This window comes from Marmota monax, unplaced genomic scaffold (genome assembly GCF_021218885.2).
Source record: "Marmota monax isolate L192 unplaced genomic scaffold, Marmota_monax_Labrador192_F-V1.1 WCK01_AAM20220418_F8-fsc00077, whole genome shotgun sequence".
In the NCBI taxonomy this organism is placed as follows: domain Eukaryota; kingdom Metazoa; phylum Chordata; class Mammalia; order Rodentia; family Sciuridae; genus Marmota; species Marmota monax.
Genome location: NW_026694610.1, coordinates 1,413,609 through 1,436,690, shown reverse-complemented (window position 1 = coordinate 1,436,690; position 23,082 = coordinate 1,413,609). Strand labels below are relative to the sequence as shown.

The following is a 23,082-nucleotide window of genomic DNA, read 5'->3' as shown; positions in this document are numbered from 1 at the left end:
GAGCCCTGACTTTAGAATAATGAACCTGCCTTGGCTGAATATTTAAATGTCACTAGAGCTCTGTAAATCTAACTATCTGGTTTCCTATCTGTTGCTCAAATGTGTCAGTTCTTCTACTACAGGAGATAACAGCCTCTTTGGAAGCTGCTGAAGTAGTCCATTTAGTCTTTACCTGTTAATGCCTATCATTTTCATTATCCCTCTGCAAGGCATCAGTAAAACTTAACAGTAACCAACAAACACTTGTCTTTGTAGACAGGATTCCTTGCCATAGCTTTTAAATGCCTAAACATTGCACCCATGAGGACATTCCTCCACCCAGGTCACTTCCAGTACTTGGACAAGTACCACATACTATTTAGGACAACTCTAAATACAGAATTGAAAATACAAAATTGATTAGAATTGTTTAACACTAAGCTTGAAAATAGATTTCCTAGCGGGAAAGAATTTTTCTACCTGTTGAAAAGTCCTAGGAATAGATTTTAGGGGACAATCAAATATTAATACACCCAATTTGTGAAGTAGCCTAGTGCTTGCTTCCTTCTTGCTCATGGAATTTGTGTTTTGGCACTATGGTTGCCTTTTAGAATCTTTCTGAAAGGAGGTATTCACTATACACTTATAACCTTGTGCTGACACAGGCAGAGAGACAGAAGATGAAATGTAACTTGGTCTTTTGGGACTGGTGAGAAGGACAGGGGTGGAAAGATAGATGTGAGGCATGTTATTTTAATAGGTTAATAAACTGAGAAGTAGAAAGATTAAATACTTTAGCCAGTTAGTAAGCTAAAATTTATTCTAGGTTAGCCTGACTCTAGTACCAGTATTATTTGTAATAAATTTTTCTCTATTTTCAGGTTATCAATTAAATCATTACAATTAAAATATTTTATTCTGTGGTTTTTATTTACTTTGATCACTTTGTGAATTGTCCTTTTCCTGTGATAGATATATGTAGAACAAGAGATAGATAATGGGATATAGGCAGAAGTAACTGCTGGATGGAAACTCACTCACTCTTGGTACCACCATACAATGCTTGAATTATTGAGAAGTTCAAAAACTGATATGTTTAAGATTTTGTGAAAGATAGTGTAGCTTTCTTACCAGGAGGACTGTGAGAATCTGTTCTGTGCCTCTGACATTCTTTGTAGTGGTTTGCTGACAATCTTTGACATTCCTTGGCTTATAGAAGCTTCACCTTGATCTCTGCCCCTTCAGAATGTGATCTTATTTGGGAATAGGGTCATTGCGGATGTAATTAGTTAAAATTAGGTTATTCTGGAATAGGGTGGACCCTGAATCTAATATGGGTGGTGTCCTTATTAAAAGGGGAAATTCCTGCACAGGATGAACACCATGTAAAGATGAAAGCAGCTCTAAGAAGGAAGCATCCTGCTGAAACTTTAGATTTTGGACTACTGGCCGACAGAAATACGAGATGATAAATTTCTGTTGTTTAAACAATCCAGTTTGTGGTACTTTGTTAAAGCAGCCCTAGCAAACTGATCCACCAAGTCATAAAAATAATGATAACAATGTAAACTCCACCTGTTTAGTATTTTTAGACAAAGAATATTGGAGCAATATTTTATGATTTTGAGTTAAGGTTTTTCTAGGACAACCATTTGTATCATAGTGTCTATCCCAACAATATGCTCTAAGATAATGACTATGATAGAGCCCAAGCCTTCCAAAAAATGGTTTAAACTATAATAAAATAATGTGCTGGATATTTAGACAGTTAGCAACCAGTGATAAAAAAGAAAAGAAGTAAATACTGTGAATTCCAGGGATAAGGATGCAGTAATCTAGGCCTTCATATAGTAAGCTTTTAATCAAATAAAGTAATATAAACAAACAAACAATAATAGCTTCTCTCTAGATAATTTAGTCTTCCCCTAACCTTCATCAGTATCTTCTTTAAGGAAACCTGTGCTGGTATAACTCTGAGATTCTGGAAGCAAATATTGATTGATATTTTCAGGGCTCATGGTCAATTGTTGTATATTTTGTATAAAAGTACATATTTATGAATATAGACAAGTTGCTTTTATAAAACTATGCCAACTATTCCATTACCAAAAATGATTAGAGAGAACTAATGGGAGAAATAAAGATAAAAGGTGCTAGTTGGAGCAAAGCCTATTCTCAAAACTGAAATCCATGCTGGGGATGCAGTCTGTGGAGCTAGAGCTGCCCGGATTCTAACCAGAATGAAGTGCTGTAACATTTAGGTGCTTACCAAATTAATGTTCTCCTTACCTGGAATGTCTTCCCCTTGTCTGCTTAGTTAAATATTCCCTGTTTTTCAGAGCACATTGCACCTTTTCTGCAAAACCTTTATTTTTGTAAGCCACAGAGTACTGACACTCATCTAAACTCCTACTCTCATATTTTTCATGCTCTATTCCTTAGGCAACTAAATGGTAATTACAAGACTATATTTGATAACATTCTCATTACAGCTAAATTTAAACCTCTACAGGGGCAGGGACCTTGTCTACTTTTTTCACCTTGACACACTTCTAGGTACATGGTAGATAATTAAAAAAAAAACTTTTTTTTAAATAAAGGATTGAATATATGTAAAAATAATCCCCACTGGAATGTAGTGTCTTCTCTCTGGAACACAATTTCTTGTTCCTGTCTTCTGCTCCTTCATATGCCTTTATCAGTTAGGTCTCTGATTTCTTTTTGCTCCTCTTTTCCCCCATTCCCAAATCTAAGTTAAGGACCTCTCTCAGTGCTCATATATTACTTATACTTCTCCACTGTTGCCCTTGTTACTCTGTATACTTATCCATATTTTCTCAGGGAATGTCAACTCTTTGAGGAAAGAAGCCTTGTTTATTTATGTACATTTATGTTTCCACTGCTTAATATAGTATCTGCCAGATAGTTGGTGTCCAGTTAATAAAATGTCAAATTAGTGAATTCTTTATGTCAATGAAAGATAGAAACATGATAATTAATACAAATTTGTAGGACTGGCACCCAGAGAAAGAACTGAGGTCAGTTTTCACTCAGTATGCATAAATTATTATAATTTTAATGAACTGGTCTACTTTGTGCTCCTCGTTACTAAAAACTTTTAGGTGTAAGCCCAAGGACTGGGTGTCAGGAATTTTGTTGGGATGGTAAAGTACATGAGTTCTGTTTTGTGACTTACTCTTTGCTAAGAGTTGTTGTGATACCAGTGGCAATGGGGGTGACTTGCATTCCCATACATTTGATTCCCTGAGAGACCCACATGCTGTCATTACTAATGGTATCTGTGTCCTCTGCCATGGAATTATTCTAGGAAAATTAGCAATGGCCCAGAACTATTAATGTGTACACACATATACACAGGTGCACATAAACAAGCTGACATATGATTAGCCATCACAGAGGGTACTGTATCCATGGCACCTATATAGGGGATGAGGTGTTTAATGGACCAGACTTTGTTCATGTAGATCTTACTTTGGAGGTGACTGACTTCCTAATACTTTGCCTGTTCTGGTTATTGAATTATAACCCAGTGGCAAGATTGGTGTAATAGAGATACAAACCATCAACTATGGAGAAGTGACATTAGAAGTATATTTATCTGCTTTCATCTTACCTCTCTTGGTTGTTGAGTGGTTATAACCATTTACTTGCAGTGATTTTTTTAAACAAGAGAAGATAAATAAACCTACAACATTAAATCATATTCTTCTTTCTTCATCTTATTTGGATCCTTATACATAAAGACTCAGTGTTGAACTTCTCCCTTCAAAGCTTAAGAAAATGTTAGACAAGGAAAGACTAATTTTAAAAAATGTAAAAAGATGATGGTAGCTCAGATAAAATAGGGGGGGGTTATAGTGCAATGTTTAAGAGTAGGCTTTTGGGGTTCAAACTTACAGGTCTATCACTTACAAACTATGTGGCTTTGGATAAGGCACTTTCCACTGTACTTCAATTTCCTAAAAGATAAAATAGGGATTTTAGTGATAGAACCTAATAGAATGATTACAAGGACTAAATAGACGAGGTAGTAAAAGATACAGTGCCTAGGATTTAAAAAGCATTATGTAAGGGTTAGCTGCTGTTATTATTTTCATAACCATTATCTAGTAGGCACATTAAAAATTCTGCAAGACCTACAACCATATATACGGTGTCTGGCATATTCTAGGAATACAATAAATATCTTTGTTTTGTTTTTGAAGTATTGAGGTTTGAACCCAGGCCCTTAAACATGCTAGACAAACAAGTACTCTAACACCAAATCACATCCCCAGCCTACCCAGAAATATTTTTGAGCAAGTAAATTGTATGCTCATTTGTATTTATATTTGATCTTTCAGGTAAATGTGGAAAATCATCCTAATAACTGTAATATGAAGAACTAAATGCAGTTGTAATCTTGTGTTGCTCAGGGCTTCCTAAAGCTGTCTGGAAAATGTCTCCTGCAGGACTTACATTATCTCTTCTTTATTTAATGGAGACTTTGAAAAGCCTTTCAGAATTTTTTTTTTTTGGAAGGAAAGAAACTATAATCAGTGAAACTAATACTTTATCTGTAGGTGTATATAATTTTCTATATGATAAAGTGAAATAGTCTTGCCTCAAAAATATTCTCATCTGAATTTAAGTGACATGTTAACACTTTGTGTTTACAAACAGGTTCATCCTAAATTCCACTATAAACAGGCTCATGACCCAGGCACAGACACTTCTTGTGTGGCTTTTTCCTATGATGGTAATGTCCTTGCCTCTCGTGGAGGTAAGTTTAAAAACTTTCTTTTTGATGTGTTTCTACATATAAAATGATGATATTTACCTCTTTAAAGAAGTCGTGCTAATATCCTAGCACTTAAGTTAGCTATGCTTTTTGTTAATGTACCTGTACTAGTATGTTTTTTTCCCATTAAAATCCATTTTCAACTTGGCAACATTGTTTGTATTAGAAGTTATCAGGTAACATTTAGAAAGCATATTTCTTTGCTTAAGAGTTTGATGCCGCCGTGGATGAGGTTTGCCCCTGCCCTCAGAATTTAGTAGATGATCTCCTACATTCTTTCCTTCTTATGCCATTTTATAATTCTGTCTCTAGTGTTTCAAAATCCTCATTGACCAATGATTTTTTTACAGTTCAAATACTACCTTAATTCAGTTAAAAAAAATGTTTACCTAGATGTTATTTTTCAAATAATTCTAGATGGTCATATTTTAAATATGGTTGGATATAGGTTTTTTCCCTAATTTTTTGCTACATCTTTCTCACATGGATAAGGCTTCTTTAATAGAAGGAAAAGGATAAAAGTGGAGGCAGGTTTAGGAGCTCTGCATTTTGGCTGAAAATTTCTTGTAGGCCCATTTGTGGAAAGAGAAAAGAAAATAGTGCACAGAGTAGACAGTTTGGAGCCATGTTACACATGACCTTAAATATCACATAAAGGGTTCAGTGCACATTCTGTAGGCCAAAGAAGGATCTACATTTTGCATGGACAAATCTCACAGTGTTAAGTTTATTTTTTCATCTATTCTCTTAACCTACTATATATTTTGAGCACCTACTATGAACATTATTCTAGATTCTGTGTATTGACTATGAATATCATAGACAGGGTCCCTTTCCTGAAAGAATTTATGATGTAGTACATAGGGTAGTGAAAGTGAGGAGAGGTGAAGAGACCTAGCACCATTTTCCCCTGTTTAATGAGTCCATGCCCTTTTACTCTTGGAAGCTCCATTCAGATTCTCTTTCCTCTCAGGAAGCCTTATCAATTGTATACAAATTATCTTTACTTGCATACTTAATAAAAAATCAAAACACATGCACATATAATTTTCTCTTTATGGTACACATAGCAAGTGTGGATCTATATGAAATATGTATTTTGTTTCATCAATTCTAGCCTGCTACTTGAGTTCTGAGATGACTTCTAATTAAAGCTACATATATTCTTTACTCAAAACCAGTGGTTCTTATTTAAACAGCGTGTCTGAATCCCCCAGAAAGATTTTCCAAATGGTAAAATACCACATAGAAGTTGTCACATTCTTTAGGGTAGTGTGCTTAAATTTCTGAGTTAGATTTGGGGGAGATGAAGGGAAAAAAGAGGGTATTATAACTTGAAAATTCCTCCCAGCTTATTCTAAAACAGGCGAGTCTTCATCCACTTGATAAGTACTGTCTTAGAAGTATAGGTCTAACTCTATTTCAGTCAAAGCCATTTTGGTGACGATTCTTAACTCCCCCTTCCATCCTGTAATAGCTATTGGATAACTTAATTGACCAATACCACATATGCTATATTCCATCATTTTTCTTCCTGGATTTATAGGAAATGACAGATGGAAGTCTACTCAGCAGAGTCCCAAAGGTGTTAGCTGGTGTTACTAGGTGCTCCTACTAGTTCCAGAACCTTCTGGGTTCACTGGAATTAAATGCAGATTAATGCTTTCATATTGTTTGAGAATTGTAAGAATATATTATTTTTTAATGCTAAAAGTAATAAGGTAACATTCCAAAGGTAAGTCTGATTACAAAGTTCTTTCAGTACAAGCAGGTTCTGAGTCTAACAATTGGGAATTCATGTACCTACCAGAATTTTGGATTTTAAACAGGAGGGTCCCTGAGGAGAGAGGGAGGGTTTTTATTGAGCTCTCTACTCACCTGACTTGCACCTGATCCTGGTTCCTTATTGGACCTAAAGGGATGAGGCAGGCCTCAGCTGTAAGCACTGCAGAGCAAGAACAGCAAAGACATTACTTTTAAGAACTTGACTTTTGTTCTGGTCAGGAATTTGTTAGTAACCCTATAGAAACATAAAAAGTGATTCTTAAAAGAATATTCATTACTCTTTAAATTGCCTGAGAAAGCAGTACTCCCCAGCAAAGTGAAGAATGATAGCCCCAGGTAGAATTACATGGGAGGGCAGGGAATAACATGGCTCATTCTCATTAATGTTAATGGATAGTTCTGCCCACATACTAATGGGGGAAAAGAATCTGTTGTAAATTGAACTATTTTCAGTACTGAAATTGATATCTTCCCAAGTCAGGTTATGCTCAAACATTCCGTGGGGAACTACCATCTGCTCTAAAATTCATGCTTTAGAGTTCTTCTAGCATACAGATGCTACATCAATCTCGAAAGTAATTTCTATAAGGCTGACTCATTATCATGTAACTTTTTATTGTTCGTGCAACTATTACTGCTTTCAAACTTTCTTAACAGTTAAAAAAGTAAAATATGTCTATCTAGCTTCTCTTTCTATCTTTCCTCCTTCCTTCTGTTCTTATTCTTCCTTTCTTACACTTATACACTGAGTTCAGATCTTAACTTTGAAATGAATCCTTTTTGTGAAATTCACCTTTTTCTTATTTTTTTTCTTTCCCATTCCTCTATCAGGTGATGATACATTAAAATTATGGGATGTCCGACAATTTAATAAGCCACTTTTTTCAGCCTTGGGTCTTCCCACCATGTTCCCAATGTAAGTAATTTTTGGCATAGGACAATGGAAAAGAAATTTCTTTACCATAATGTTAATTTATATCATGTCTTTTAGATCTTCTAGAAAAGGGACTTGAAAGAATGATTGAAAATTGTTTTATGAAAGATGCATTTTATTTTATTTTTCATTTTGTACATTCTTCAGATTAAAAGTTTTTTTGAAGTTAAATGACATGTGTGCTCCTGTGTATATTTGTATATATGTTGTGTGCACACACAATTCCCTCAGTTATTCAAACTGTCTTGCTCTGGGTAACTGAATACTATTACTTCTACTAAGTTGGCAACTGGAACTTTTGAAGATTTTGTGAGGCAGCTAAGGTGGATTTTAACCTCCAAGTCCTTAATTGGTACCTAGGCAATGTTTCTATGTTGGTAGAAATGAAAGTTCATATTCATGATAATAATAATGATCAACAGGGAGAGTATGAAAGTAATGGAAGCATCAAACGGAGGAAGCTGTGTAACAGTAGAGACCAGCTTTAACATGCTCCACTGCCCCTGCATCAGCTGTGAAACCAGATCAAGAAACAGACATGACTTTATAGTGGATGTGAATTTTGGAGCTGTAATGCCTGCTACCAGTAATACTCAATACATGAATTCTTTGGACCAGGTCTTAGATTATTCACAGTCAGGTGACCAGACCTCTGATAATAAAAGCCATTGAATCAGTGTCATCAATCATCCATTAGTTTCAGCAGTGCAACCTACTCTTTGTTTCATGGTGCTGGACTTATGTAACTGAAGTGATTTAGAGATGATGGCAGTGGTGGTGATAATAGAAAATAGTACCAAGAAAAAAAAAAGCCTAAACAATCTATACTTAGACATTAGTCACATATGTCTGTCTGTAGACACTCTCAAGGTCTACATTGAGTTTTTCCCACATTTCCTTGTACGACAACATATAATATAGAAGTTGAGAGCGTAGGTTCTGAAGTCAGACTGCCTGTGTTTGAATCCCATCTGAACCATTTCCTTGTGTGATCATGGACAAGGTTTACTTAACCTCTCTGCCTTAGTTTCCTCATCTACAGTGGTGATAATATCTACCTCATAGGGTTATTATGAAGATCGAGGAGGAGTTAGCTCTTTTTACAATGATGTTTATGTTTTATTTAATTCACTAATTGCTGTACTGTTATAGGAGTCATCAGCTTATACTTATGAACTCTTTTTGTTTTTAGGACTGACTGCTGTTTTAGTCCAGATGATAAACTCATAGTCACTGGTACCTCTGTTCAAAGGGGATGTGGCAGTGGCAAACTCGTTTTCTTTGAACGCAGGACTTTCCAAAGAGTGTATGAAATAGACATCACCGATGCGGTATGTGTCTTTTTCTCCACAGCCTTGAGAAGGAAGTGAAGTTTGCATGTTAGCTATCTTTTGTTTTGATTTATTTTTAAAAATAGAACATAAACACTGGCCCTTACCACATTGTGGTAGCTGCTTTTTTCTGCAACACAGGAATCATCAGTACATTGTAGATTGGCTGATCTATCCTATCCCTTTCCCTGCTCCAGTTTTCTTATGGGTCCAGACTTTAGTCAGAATTTCAGCTAGGCCTGGGTCATTTCCCTTTCTGTGCCAACCAACTTGAGGAGGGAAGAAGCCAATAGTCACGGAGTATATACAGAAAGGAACATGCCACAACGTGCATGTTAGGAAAGATCCAGAGATTGTGGACAAGTGTGAAAGGTTATGCCCTCAGAGAGTGATGACATTTGTCATTATTTCCTAAACCCTGCAAACTTTGACAGAATTCTGCTTGCCAGAGTTGTGGTCATTAAGATAAGGCTCCACTTCCACTGAACTTATTTGCTGTCCAATTATTGGGAAGCTTAAAAAGTTTCAGATTTAATTCTATATCTTAAAAAAAAAATCCAGAATCTTTTACTTTCTTTACACATTTATATGAAATCTAAAATGCCAACATTCACTCACTCATTCCATCATGGTCTGAGATTGGTGCCACACATAATATAATAATAGTGGAGATTCCCAGAGGAAAAGTTGAATTCTCTTAAAGTGAGTATTATCATTTAAATGGGAAGGCAAATCATTCTAATTTTCTGAGTATGAAATGGGCCAATTAATGCCTGTGTAAAATTTCTTTGGCTCATTGTCAAAAGCTTTAGTAATGTCCTCTATCTTAAACACTACTCTTATGTAGTTTCTCCAGTTGTTTCAGCTCTTTGTAAATAGCTGAGATATATTATGCACTTAAGGATTCAGACAGTTGAACAATGGTTTTTAAATCACCAGTAAAAAGCTCTTGTCTCTAATGTTTTAGTGTTACTATGGAGTCTTAATTTGTAGGCCCCAAATTTGAAATCATGGTAGTTTGAGTATTATAGAAAATGTAAAGTAACAATAAAATGAATTTTGGATGGTTACTCAAGTTTTATAGATTCTAATCTCATGACATAATTTGAAATTTGCCAGCACTTATAATACTTTTCTGGGGTGCATCCAGGAGCCAACTAAAACACTAGAATCAGAGAAAAATAATTGACTTCATCAACTTTAATCTCAAAAAGTAAGATTATTATAATTGTTTGTTCCATAAGTAAGCTGTGTTCTGCTATGCCTCTCCATGACTGTACATTTCAGTATGATTCTTGCATTTGAAATCATAATTTAAGTTGAAATGTAAATAAATTAAGAAATGTAGAAGTATGATTGCATTTTTAACCATATGCTGAACTTCTGCAGTTTCAGGAGGAACATGCTATTTGCTGGAAAAAAACAATGTCTCATAATATGATAAAAGTTGCTTTTCCAGCTGGATATTTTTCTCCATAGTGCTTACCACCACCTCATGTATTATATAGTTGTTGTTGTTGTTATTATTATTATTTCTGTCTGCTTCTGCTAGGATATAAGTAGCATAAGGGCAGAAACATGTTTTGTTCACTGTGGTGTCCTCAGTGCTTAGAACAGTGCCTGGCACAGATAATATTTAATATTTAGTGAACAAGTAGGTATTCTACTTGGGGAGTGCAAATAATGCATATTGTAGAATATCAGTGTGCCACTGGGGCGGTGAATAAGGTAAGGGAGAGGAATTTATACTTGGAAAGATAAACTGGCACACCAAATACCATAATATGAAATTACTTTATCTTGTGGTGTGTTTTTAAAGCATAGAATGACAACACATTTAGGCATAGGTTTTGGAACAGTTAACTCTTACTGAAATGAAAAAAGTAGATTTATAAGATTTAGTGAGCATTTCTCTCTCTGAAGGTTGGGGTTTTTAACTTGGGAAACTGGGTGAATGTTCCTCAAGATAAAAATATATCTATAGAAAATAAAGCAGATTTTGGAAGAAAGATAGTGAGCTCTGTTGTTGATATATGTTGAACTTGTAGTGCTTATAGGACTTTTGGGTATAGATGCTTGGTAGCCAGATGAGCAAATGAGTTTGGTGCTTAAGCAAAAGAAAATACAGTTTTAGGGGAAGCATTTATAGTTTACAGTTTCAATATTAGTTGCTGATGAGTTTGACTGAGGATAGGGCATAGAGGATAGAAAAGATGAGCCCGTAGAATCTAAGGGATGAGCAAATAAAAAGAAGCTAACAAAGGAAAAGTTTCACTAAATATAGTTACCATATACTGGGTCATCTTAGAAAAATCGGGAAACAGATTTTGAGATCCATTCAAATACGTAGATGAAGAGAAAACTCCAAATAGAGATAAAACCACATACCTTAGAGGGGCCTTTACATCACTGGTTTAGTTGTGGTATTTTGCGGAGTGGAGTGTTGTTAACATCAACAACATTAAGTTGCTTTCAACTTAAATGTAGAATGTAGGTTAAAGGGGCTTTAAGCTCCCCCTTTGACCTATTGTCTTAAGTTTTAAGTCTTCTTGGATTGTAGAAGAAACTAATGTATTTCTCGGAATGGGTAAAGTGTGGGCACATTGGTGAATGTGCAACCCCCCCCCCCAAAACCCTTTTCTATTGTATTTTTTTCATTAAAAACCAAATAGTTATTGTTCTTTTAGTGATACCAAATGGGCATAATTGTTTTTGAGTTTTGATTTGCACAAAGGCAGCCTCCCATGTTCTTAGCTTGGTAGTACAATCAGTTGACTAGGCTCAGGCAGGGTGGTTCCATGTCCAGTCACCTTAATAAAGGACAGTTGGTTGTATTCTTCTCTCATGCTCTTCTAAAACAGAATAAATCCTTAGATGATTATATTCTAGGACACCAAGTTTAAATCATTATATATAGGAATCAAACATAGTTTTCAGTCAGAAGATGTTAGTTTATGCAACTGATCTTATTAATTTTTTAAAAATCCTATAATCTTCACCAAAAATAGCTTATAAAATATAGCAAGTGCATGTTTTATATGTATTTTGAAATGAAAGTTTTAAAAGGCACTTGTTTTAACTCTATGATTTGTCGTAGTCTGAAAATTCTCCTTTCTCTAGTATAGAGACTCAACTCCATCACTAGAAGAATGGTAATATTTAACTTTTACTATCATCATAGGGATGTTTACACACCTTTTACACTTGTCTCAATTATTTTTAAAAGCTACCTTTGTAGTTCAGTTGTGTTTCTTCAAGCCCACACACATATTCTTTATTTATTACCCAATTCTTTGTGATTTGAGTAATATGGTTGGCCTCTTTTCTAAGGTGAATTTTAGGATATAACTCAAATTTTGAGTTTTACAAGCTCATTCTTGTTTTTTTATAGTTGGGACCTTATGCTTTTATAATGTTGTTTAAAAGGCTTTCATTACTTTTGTGTAATAAGAGCATAGGCAAAGAAGAATGGATAAAATAGAATTAGGAGATGACGTAACAATTTTAGAAAAAGAATAAACCACAAAAAATTTTAACCTTTTCTAAAACTTATTTATGGAAATGCTAAAAAATAACAAAGGCATTATTGACCTAGTAATTTGTTTTTGGGTACTGGGGATTTAACTCAAGGGTACTCAATCACTGAGCCACATCCACAGCGTATTTTATATTTTATTTAGAGACAGGGTCTCACTGAGTTGCTTTAGTGCCTCACTTTTGCTGAGGCTGGCTTTGAACTCACTATCCTCCTGCCCCCATCTCCTGAGCTGCTGGAATTACAGGCATGCACTACTGTGCCCAGCCTTGACTTAGTAATTTTTATTCAAACTGAATTTGTAGTAAAATGACTAATAACACTTTCTCTAAAAATATAAAACCAAAATGACATGCTTTGTTCATTGTAGAAATCTATTGCCACTTAACACTTTTTAAACCTAAGCCTGATTAATAAAGTTGTTTTGACCTGGTGTTGTTTTAAGGTGGTGGCCTCTTCACTTCATTCCCTTTGGCAGTAATTTGAGAGATAAGAGGCATGTCTAAGTGTTAGGTGCATTTAATGAGTTTGAAGGCAGTGGTTGTCTTTATAAAGCTAAGTCTAGTTGGAGAAAATATATTTTCTGGACCTGTCTTCCTGGAACTGTATCAGTTTTCTTCCTGATCATCAAAGGCAGGAAAATGGGGGAAAAAAAGCGACTTTTCTATTTGTTATTAGTATTAACTTTGGTCTTCTGTTAAAAGATAGGAAGAACTTTAAACTTTTCTACAGTGAGATTTGAGATTTACTTATTTACCCACTTAAGTTACTACACGTTTTATTATTTTCCCTTATTTTCATGAGTATTGGTAGAAATATACATAATTATTGTTAAAACTATGTTAAGTCAAAATTCAAATACTTAACCAAAAGGAAGGCAAAGTTTTTATGTGTGACCCATTTGTTTGATTATAGAGACGGTTTACTATATTTACTGAGGAAAAATAAAGTCCATATTGTATTTAAAACAAAAAGATTTCTTTTAAAAATCAAATATTTTCCATGAAAATACTGTTTCCTTCCTTAATCACGGGAAGTTTTGATGAGAACTTGACATAACATTACTTTTCTTCACCTTGCAATATTTGGTTCTTCATATACATATTTCAATGAAAATTATATCAGATTAACTTTTTGTATAATATTAATTGTATTTTTTATTATAATTAATACACATATATAAAAAGATGACAAAGATAAAGATCATGAAAAAAATAAATATAATATCTAATTCTACTACCCATATTATTCCTAATATGACATTTAAATTAATCAATTTTAATGTTCAAGAAAATTGATATATGTGCATAAAATGACATGTAGCATAAAATGAAAGTGTTGCATATAAATATATTTAACATGTAATTATGTATAACATAGTTTTACCACTCTTATTTCACATAAAAGTTTGTATTTTATTAAGAGAATATTAATATTTTAAATTCAAAGAGATTGAGGAGAAAGATACATGGATATAAACAAGGCTAAGACATTATTTGACCATAAAGCTAGCTATTTATCTTAATTTATAAATATAAAGAAACATCCTGACCATTCAGACCATAAGTCATGCTCTTTCGATTGTACCTATGTAGGAGAGCAGAAGAATAATTCAAATTAATGGGTATTCCAAAAGTCCCGAGAATTGGCTTTGGAATACATATTTGTTCTTACATTTGAATATAGATATATCAGATTTGGGAATTCACATCAAACAAATTACTGAACCTATTCCTGTGAAAGCTTGACCCTGAAGGAGCTGAGGAAATCATCTGTTCTTCTGTTTTGGGAATACACTAATCATCTGTCTTACTAATATAAAGTCCTAGTTCAGGTAGAATTACACATTTTCTGTAAATGTAGGATTCAAGCAATGTTTTTGCTTAGTCATAATCACACAAGGAATTACATAGAGACAACTTGAGTGATCAGCAATGGAAATGCCAACTGAAAGTAAACTCAAAAGGCTGTATTTTGCATTTTCTGCCTTCTAAAATACAGTGAAACCTTCTTAATGCAAAACATAGAAGATGGAAGAATGGGTTTTGAATTAACTAGCTTTCCATTATCTGATTTTTATTATGAAGCAACCAGGTAGCTGATTGACTAGAAAATAGCAGTTGCTTTGAATTTTGTATTATTTTGAGTAAAATGATATCAGGCTTAATGAAATTTTACTGTAATTCACTCTTTTGGGAGTATTAAACAGTGCAGATCCTAAAGATAACCTTATCCGTGTATTTGTACTTCATGAAATGTTTGCCCACACTAAGTGGTAGGACAGTAGACTTAACTTGGGTGTGTGGAGCATTTGCTCTTTGAGAACAGAAAGGCAAGGTATGAGAATAGTGGTTGTTGCCTGGTCTTCTAAGATATGTGAGGGTTTGATAGGGAACCTGGGAGAAAGATGGTAGTTTTAGTGTAAACCTACCAACAGCACTGAGGTGTTTTCTTCACCAGCCCTGTCTTTTCAAAGGTCAAGTGCTTCCAGCATGGCCACGGGGGCGATGTTTCACCATCAAAAGGCACAATGGTCAGTCAGTGCTACTTTGTGTAGGAGTTTTTTGTTGTTATTATTGTTGTTTGTTTGTTTGTTTTAGTTACTGAAGAAAAGAGGTAGAACAACCTTGCAGTTTTGCTGCCTTCATAATTTGGAATAGTAGGCCACCATGAAGACACCAAACACTTTCTTTCTTCTTTTTTAACTTTTTTTTTTTATACTGGGGATTGAACTTAGGGGTACTCGACCACTGAGTCACATTCCCATCCCTATTTTGTATTTTATTTATTTTTGTGGTGTTGGGGATTGAACCCAGGGCCTATGCATGCAAGGCAAGCACTCTACCAACTGAGCTATCTCCCCAGCCCACCAAACGCTTTCTTGAGTTCTCCTGAAGTAAGCATCATGCATTCATGATTTAAACTTAATTGGAACTCGGCTCAAGTCACCTGCAAAGTTAGCCTCACAATGTCCAAGAGGAGCTGATGTCACTAAGACCTGATGAAATTACTTCCTGTAATCATTGTACCTAAAGGTACCATTCTATGGAGGTTCCAGGACAATATTACTAAGGATTTGAGGAATATAGTTTAATGCTCATCTGTAGGCACATGAGAATAGAGGAGGGGGAAAATACCTACTGATTTCCTTGTTATTAAGTTATTAAAATCTGCCTTATGAAGTTTTGAGATGTTCTATGTAGGGGAAAAGAAACTAACTTAGTGTTCATTCTGTTTTATCCTTAAAAAAAAATCTTCCATAGTAAAATTGGCCTTTTAAAAATTGTACTATGTTTAAATTGTACTATGTTCTATGATTTTTTAAAACACATGAATAGATTTGTGTCATCACCATCAACACAATGAAGATGCAGAACACTTCTGTCAACCCCCCAAAACTCCTCTTTTGTTATCTCTCCATAGTCACACTCACTTCTTCTAGCCCCTACTCCTAACCGTTCCCTGATCTTTCTCTATCCCTGTTGTGTTGTCTTTTCAAGAATGTCATTAAAGGTCTCATATAGTCTGTAACTTTTTTTTTTTTACCCCTATGCTTTCTCCTAGAAGTTGTGCACTTTTCTGTTTATGTTTAGGTCTACGACACATTTTAAGCTAATTTTTCTATAATAGAGTAGGTATAAGTTAAGACAGAGAAAACTAGTGTGAAGCAAGGGAGTGCCATAAAGCTATCTTTAAATTTTTAATATTTTATTCATCACAGATGTTATTATTATTAAAATAATGAAGTTTCTTATAGTAAAAGTCTGATAATATGAGAAATCCATGATGAATAAAATACTAACATTTTAAATAAAAATGTGATATCAACAATGCTGTACCAACCTGTTTTGGAGTCTGAGGAAAAAGGAAAATTCAGTTGGATTGATACTATCTTTATTTAAAATTTGATATTTTATACATCATAGAGTTATTATTTTTTTAATTTCAAAAGTATTTTTTTCTATGGAGGACCAGAGTTAGGGAATGATAAACTTACTTCTCTTTAGTGGTACCTCTTTAGTGGTACCTCTCATTCTGGGCTTCTTCCCTGTTCTACCTGCTGCTTTTACTTTTCAGAGTTAAGTAAGTATACCTTGCCTCCTGTCAAGGTTTTATAACCTCATTCAGAGGAAGAGACTGAGTGGAGTGTGTTTCCTCTGTTACCCAGAACCAATTAGAAGCATTTTTTACACTGAAAATATTACAGTTGTAATGGAAAGCACAAAATGAAACTGTGCAAATTCCAGCTCATGTGCCCAGGAGGAAGCCTGTGAGTTAGCTGCACATTTGGAGGGATAATCACATGGTAGGAAATAAAATAATGTCATTGATCAGGGGGTGAGTCACCTCTCTTACTCTGACTTTGTATTTCCCTGACTAACTATGCCACAGGTAGAGCTACTGGCTTTTGCTTAATTAGCTGATGTTTGCTGTTAGGCGTGCTTTGCTCTCGGTGTTTTCCAGAGTCTGTCTCTTTGCCTACCTGAGAACTGACTTAACTCTCTTATATAAGAATCAGGCTTATATAAAAAACAGGAGATTTTATTACCTCCCTAAAGAGTTCACATTTAACCCCCCTCTACTTCACATTCTCATGCTTAGAGCCTACATCCTTGACTCTGGTCCTCATGGACTTGGAGAACAGCTGGTCAACATCCTCTATTTCCTTGAAGATTATAAAGTTGCTGTTCAGTATTCTCTTGTCTAAGTGAACTAAACTTAATCTTTCTTTTTCTTTCTTTCTTTTTTTTTGGTTAACATTTCCTTGTGGATCATATTTTCTTAGGACTACTATTATCTTTGATAATTTCGTCCACGACGTTTCTAAATTCTCCGGTGAACAAATTAGAGTAAGGGTCTTATTGGGCTAAAAGTGGTGTGTGTGTGTGTGTGTGTGTGTGTGTGTGTAGACATCATATTCCTAATACTTGGAATTAACACATGGCACGTAGTTGATATATGGTGGAAATGTTTTTGCTGATTTTGCTTTATTATTTTATTGTAATATGTTCTTATTGGGACTTAAACTAATTGACCTCTCACTTTTTCTTGTTTTTGTTTCCTTTTTATAGTTTTAAAAAATTAATTTGGAATTTCATAGAATAAATATATTCGCTTTTAGATTTGATGAAAGGAGAGCACATTTAATTTTATTTGCTTCTTTACAACTTGAGATTGATGATCATTTTTTCACACTTACTAAAAATAGCTGTGTTTTGAGTTCAATGAAGGAAACTCAAATGTGCCACCCTTGCTTAAAATATTGGTAATTTAAACTCTAATGAGTATAATTTGTTTTTAGTTATTATTTTTTTTTAAATATATTTTTCAGTTTTCGGTGGACACAACATCTTTATTTTTTTTATTTTTATGTGGTGCTGAGGATGGAACCCAGCGCCCCGCGCATGCCAGGCAAGCACGTTACCACTTGAGCCACATCCCCAGCCCCTAGTTGTTATTATTAATGAATATTTTTTATAAAACATTGTGCTGTGAAGTAAAAATTATTTGTTGGGAATTTGACATTTTTTTAAAAAGTCTAATCATTATTCTTCCTTAGGAGACACATACTGATATGCTTATCACTTCATTTATTTATTTTCTTTTTTTAAAAAAACAACTTTGTAAATTTGTCTTTTTAAACAGTAGATTCTTAATTTGCAGTTGCAATTATTTAGATTCTGTATTCAACATTCTCTGAAATGTTTACCATAGGATTTCAAATTTTAATCCTGTATAATAAGGTATCTTTTCTTATATTCATCTCTTTGACATTTGGGAAGTTACAATGTAAAGTGAAGGGCCAATCATGTGGGGCCTTGGTTTTCATGAACAAAAGAAAGAGGACCAGAAGGAGGGCTTGTCAAGTTTCATAGTTTATGAATTTACTAGTGCATTTAGTCCCGTAACAGGCTATATCAGTAACAAGCTACTTATTGGTGTCAGTATTTCCAAGTAAATGGTTTTTACTTCAATTTCTAGTTTTTCAGAACCATTTAAATAGTCAGTGTTTCCCTTTTATTTAAACAGAAACTTTTTTCTACTTCTCTGCACAAGAATTTATGTTTTATTTAACAGGTGTTTAAACTTACCTACTTTTCCTTATATAGACACATTGGCCATGAATGGCAAAGCTGGATGAAGAATCAACCACAAGATAATATAAACCTGAGGGATGAATATACTTAACTCCTTATAAAATATCAGAGAGACATAAAAACCTGGGTTTGTGGAAGTTTAGAGATCTCAGAAAGAGACACTGTCTTTATATGATGTGTAAACATATAACACAATAATGACGAGTGCTCCAGCGTCTGATTCCAGCATCATATGTTTTGTGCATTGATGAGCCAGGGAAAGAACTTTGTGTCTTTTAAGATTTCCTGACATATTTTTCTCTCCCAACATGAACGTGATAAATGATCTTAGGTAATAAGTTTTCCAGCTGTTCTATCAGAACTCTGGCCAAACTTTCACAATTAAATATAGTGTGGGGAAGAATGAGGGCTATAATTAGCATATATCCCAGGATGGTGATTGTCCCTTCCTGGAGTGATAGATCATAGTCTAGGAGGAGGAGTTGTGAGACCCCCAAAAGGCTAAATAAAAGAATATGACATATAAAACATCTTGATCTGTACCACACTAATATAAATAACATTTTATATGTTATCTATATGGGAAGATTCAGCTTTTCCTGTGTGTTTTTGGTTTTACATACTTAATTTTAAAGACTTGACATGCATATAGTTCTTATCTGCTAGCTAAGAATTGGATAAACTTTATGTATTTGTGCTTTGTTCATACAAATGAATGAATGGGGTTATTATTTTTATTTCCATCTCCAACTGTTGATAAATGGAGAAAGGGAAAGGGGCCTGAATCTGTGTAGATTGATTTAGGAGAGATGTGCATAGGTAGTGCTTCCAAGCTTTCCCCCAACCTGGTCCCTGTGACAAATGGTAATATGTAATATACACAGATATGACTGATTTTGCTGGAAGTAACTAACGTGAGGTTCTAGTGCCCTCAGCCCTACTCATGCATGAGGGTTCCATGTCCTGTAACCCATTCTGTGCCCACCAGTGGGAAATTTTGCTGCTTCTCAGTGGATTCCCTGAATGGGGCCTGAACGATATGAACCTTGAAGATGACCACCCACCTATGTTGCTCACCCTATGGACTCCAGCTTCAGCTTCCTGTTTGTTTCCTGCTCCCAGACTAGCATTAATAAGAGTAATTACCAGACTCTCTTCAGTCATTATTTGTGCTTTCTTTGCCTTCATAAATTATCAAGTAACAGAATTGGAACAAACTTAACATTTAGTGTTTTGAATTAGATGAAGAAAATTGTGTTTAATTTTCTTACCCAAGAGACCTTCCAATTTCTCTGAGAACTTTTTCTTGTGATGAAATTCTTTAAGCAAGTTTATCAGATACAGATGTGATTTATTTAGTGCCAAGGACAATTACCAGGTTCCAGATTTTTGCTGATTTGATAGTTACCTTAATTTTAGAGCCTAGACTGTGAGTAAATAGATTTTAATAAATGCATTTTCCATGGGTTTTATGGGAATTAATTTGATAATTAGATGCCAATTTTATAAGCATAATCTATGTATCTGTATCAAATATTTATAGCAGGTGCTGAGCAATACTTCCTTGCTTGGTTTTTCTGTACTGACCTTTACATTAAAATTCTGTGGTGTTTTTTCTTGTCACCATTGGGCTTCTGTGTCTGGCTTATGAGATAGAGAATTATTTGGGACTGATATGAGAGATTTCCAGCAAGATGACAGTTGCTAAAAGTCTGGTCCATGGTAGGGCTTCCTTGGAGTTGGAGGATTGAGGAAGGGAAAAAGCCGTGTGTTCATTTACAGAAATGTCTGCCTTTAGTCTCTGGCATTCAGGGATATCTCCATGGAGATCAGGTGGGTGTTTTGAGTGTTATTTATTTATTTATTTTCAATTTTAAACACTTGTATCCAATATAGTTCTTTTTTTTTTTTTAGTTTCAATATTTATACTGTTTATTTTTATTTTTTTTTAAATTTTTTATTGTTGGTTGTTCAAAACATTACATAGTTCTTGATATATCATATTTCACACTTTGATTCAAGTGGGTTATGAGCTCCCATTTTTACCCCATATACAGATTGCAGAATCACATCAGTTACACATCCATTGATTTACATATTGCCATACTAGTGTCTGTTGTGTTCTGCTGCCTTTCCTATCCTCTACTATCTCCCCTCCCCTCCCCTCCCCTCCCCTCTTCTCTCTCTGCCCCCTCTACTGACATTCATTTGTCCCCCTTGTATTATTTTTCCCTTTCCCCTCACTTCCTCTTGTATGTACTTTTGTATAACTCTGAGGGTCTCCTTCCATTACCATGCAATTTCCCTTCTCTCTCCCTTTCCCTCCCACCTCTCATCCCTGTTTAATGTTAGTCTTCTTCTCATGCTCTTCGACCCTACTCTGTTCTTAGTTACTCTCCTTATATCAAAGAAGACATTTGGCATTTGTTTTTTAGGGATTGGCTAGCTTCACTTAGCATAATCTGCTCTAATGCCATCCATTTCCCTGTAAATTCTATGATTTTGTCATTTTTTAATGCAGAGTAATACTCCATTGTGTATAAATGCCACATTTTTTTTATCCATTCATCTATTGAAGGGCATCTAGGTTGGTTCCACAGTCTTGCTATTGTGAATTGTGCTGCTATGAACATCGATGTAGCAGTGTCCCTGTAGCATGCTCTTTTTAGGTCTTTAGGGAATAGACCGAGAAGGGGAATAGCTGGGTCAAATGGTGGCTCCATTCCCAGCTTTCCAAGAAATCTCCATACTGCTTTCCAAATTGGCTGCACCAATCTGCAGTCCCACCAGCAATGTACAGGTGTACCCTTTTTCCCACATCCTTGCCAGCACTTGTTGTTTGACTTCATAATGGCTGCCAATCTAACTGGAGTGAGATGGTATCTTAGGGTGGTTTTGATTTGCATTTCTCTGACAGCTAGAGATGGTGAGCATTTTTTCATGTACTTGTTGATTGATTGTATGTCCTCCTCTGAGAAGTGTCTGTTCAGGTCCTTGGCCCATTTGTTGATTGGGTTGTTTGTTCTCTTATTGTCTAATTTTTTGAGTTCTTTGTATACTCTGGATATTAGGGCTCTATCTGAAGTGTGAGGAGTAAAGATTTGTTCCCAGGATGTAGGCTCTCTATTTACCTCTCTTATTGTTTCTTTTGAGTGTTATTTATTGTAGACAGAGTTTTACTCATCAGATTTTCTGTCTGAATTTAGAGGAAAGAGGCCAAACTCCCTGATCCACTCAGGCTGCAAAGTCATCCCAAGTTGTGGAAAAGCCAAGCTTTGAGAAGGAATGGAGGGAACAAGGACAGGACAAATATCCTGAAAAAATTGAAGCAATTCCCACCTAATTCTTCTATTTCCCTGGCCCAGTTTAATATAGAAAACAATTTTTCCTTCTCCACAAATTAAGTTTCATGCTTATGGAAATCTGAAGAAAGTTATTTCTCCAGTACCTTCCTGGTTTAATCTGCCTTCTTTTTATTTGTTTTGGGCTCAAATCTTGATCTGCACTCTCAGTTTTGGAGATTGCACCCATGGTCATTCAAATATATTGGATAGTCCTAAGGATGTCCATAACTCTAAGGCTTATTTTATATGTCTTCTTTAATATAAGTCTACAAAATTGTGTGACATTCTACTTCACAGACAGGTGTTAGGCTCTTTATTTGAAAAATCTAAAAATGCTTGTTCTCCCAAGAATCACTGTGTTAGCTTAACTATTGTACTCTATAACAGAAACCAAACATGAAAAAAACAGATGGAGTTTGGTTTACAGTGTGGGTCAGCAGCTGGGAAGGATCAGGAAATGATGTTTCAACATGATCATGTTTAAGGCATAAAATTATGAAGGATGTTGGGCTTCTTTTAGCATGTATAGTAGAATGAGGGTGGTGTTTGGATATGTACAATACAGACATCTAAGATATTGTACAGGCATTGACTTCTTTTATAGTAACATTGTGAACTGGTGTGCTTTTGTTTTTATGGCTTTAGTGATACTATCTACTACCCTCCACCTCAAAGTTTCTGGGGAATAAACCCAGGGCCTTATAAATGCTAAGCAAGCACTCTACCACTGAGCCACATCCCCAGCTCCCATCCCCAGTTATATTTTAATATAAGCTTGTAAAGATTTCTAAGTTAGGTGAGTTTGGAAATGATTAAAAATATCCTACCTTCCTTCTTCCCCATCTTTCAAAAGGGGCCTTGCATGGTTAAGTATTTTAAGGGAATGAACCATGGAATGAGAGAAACCTTCCCATCCAAACCAGGTCCCCTATGTGTAAGTTGTGTTACCTTGGAAAAGTTACCGCCCAAAGCCTCAGTTTCTTCACCTATGAACTGGATGAGATTAATAATTTTGAAGTATTGTTGTGAGGGCTCAATTTCATTAAATTAAGTTTTGGAAACCTAATATTTCCCTTTCTACTATGTCCTAAAATATAAGTCCATTTCTCTCTTTGGTTTCCTCATCCTCCTTTCTTTATTTGCTTCCATGATTTCACTTAAAGTAAACCAAAAACCACAGAAATAAATTATTTGGAATTTTTTGTGGCCATTTCACTTTTGCTAATGGGTAATTCAAAATTCCTGTATTGGAATTGTGCCACTGCTGATTGTACA

General features: G+C 35.0%; 1 protein-coding gene across 2 annotated transcripts in view; it reads left to right on the top strand.

Annotated features, from left to right (window-relative positions):
- Window positions 1–23,082, top strand: part of Wdr70 (WD repeat domain 70) — a 307,105-nt gene that overhangs the window by 242,351 nt on the left and 41,672 nt on the right. For both annotated transcript variants that reach the window (XM_046422290.2, XM_058572058.1), the window contains exons 11-13: window positions 4,663–4,762; window positions 7,397–7,481; window positions 8,692–8,830. In XM_046422290.2, the coding sequence (XP_046278246.1) occupies window positions 4,663–4,762; window positions 7,397–7,481; window positions 8,692–8,830 (324 nt within the window). The remainder of the gene's footprint in view (window positions 1–4,662; window positions 4,763–7,396; window positions 7,482–8,691; window positions 8,831–23,082) is intronic.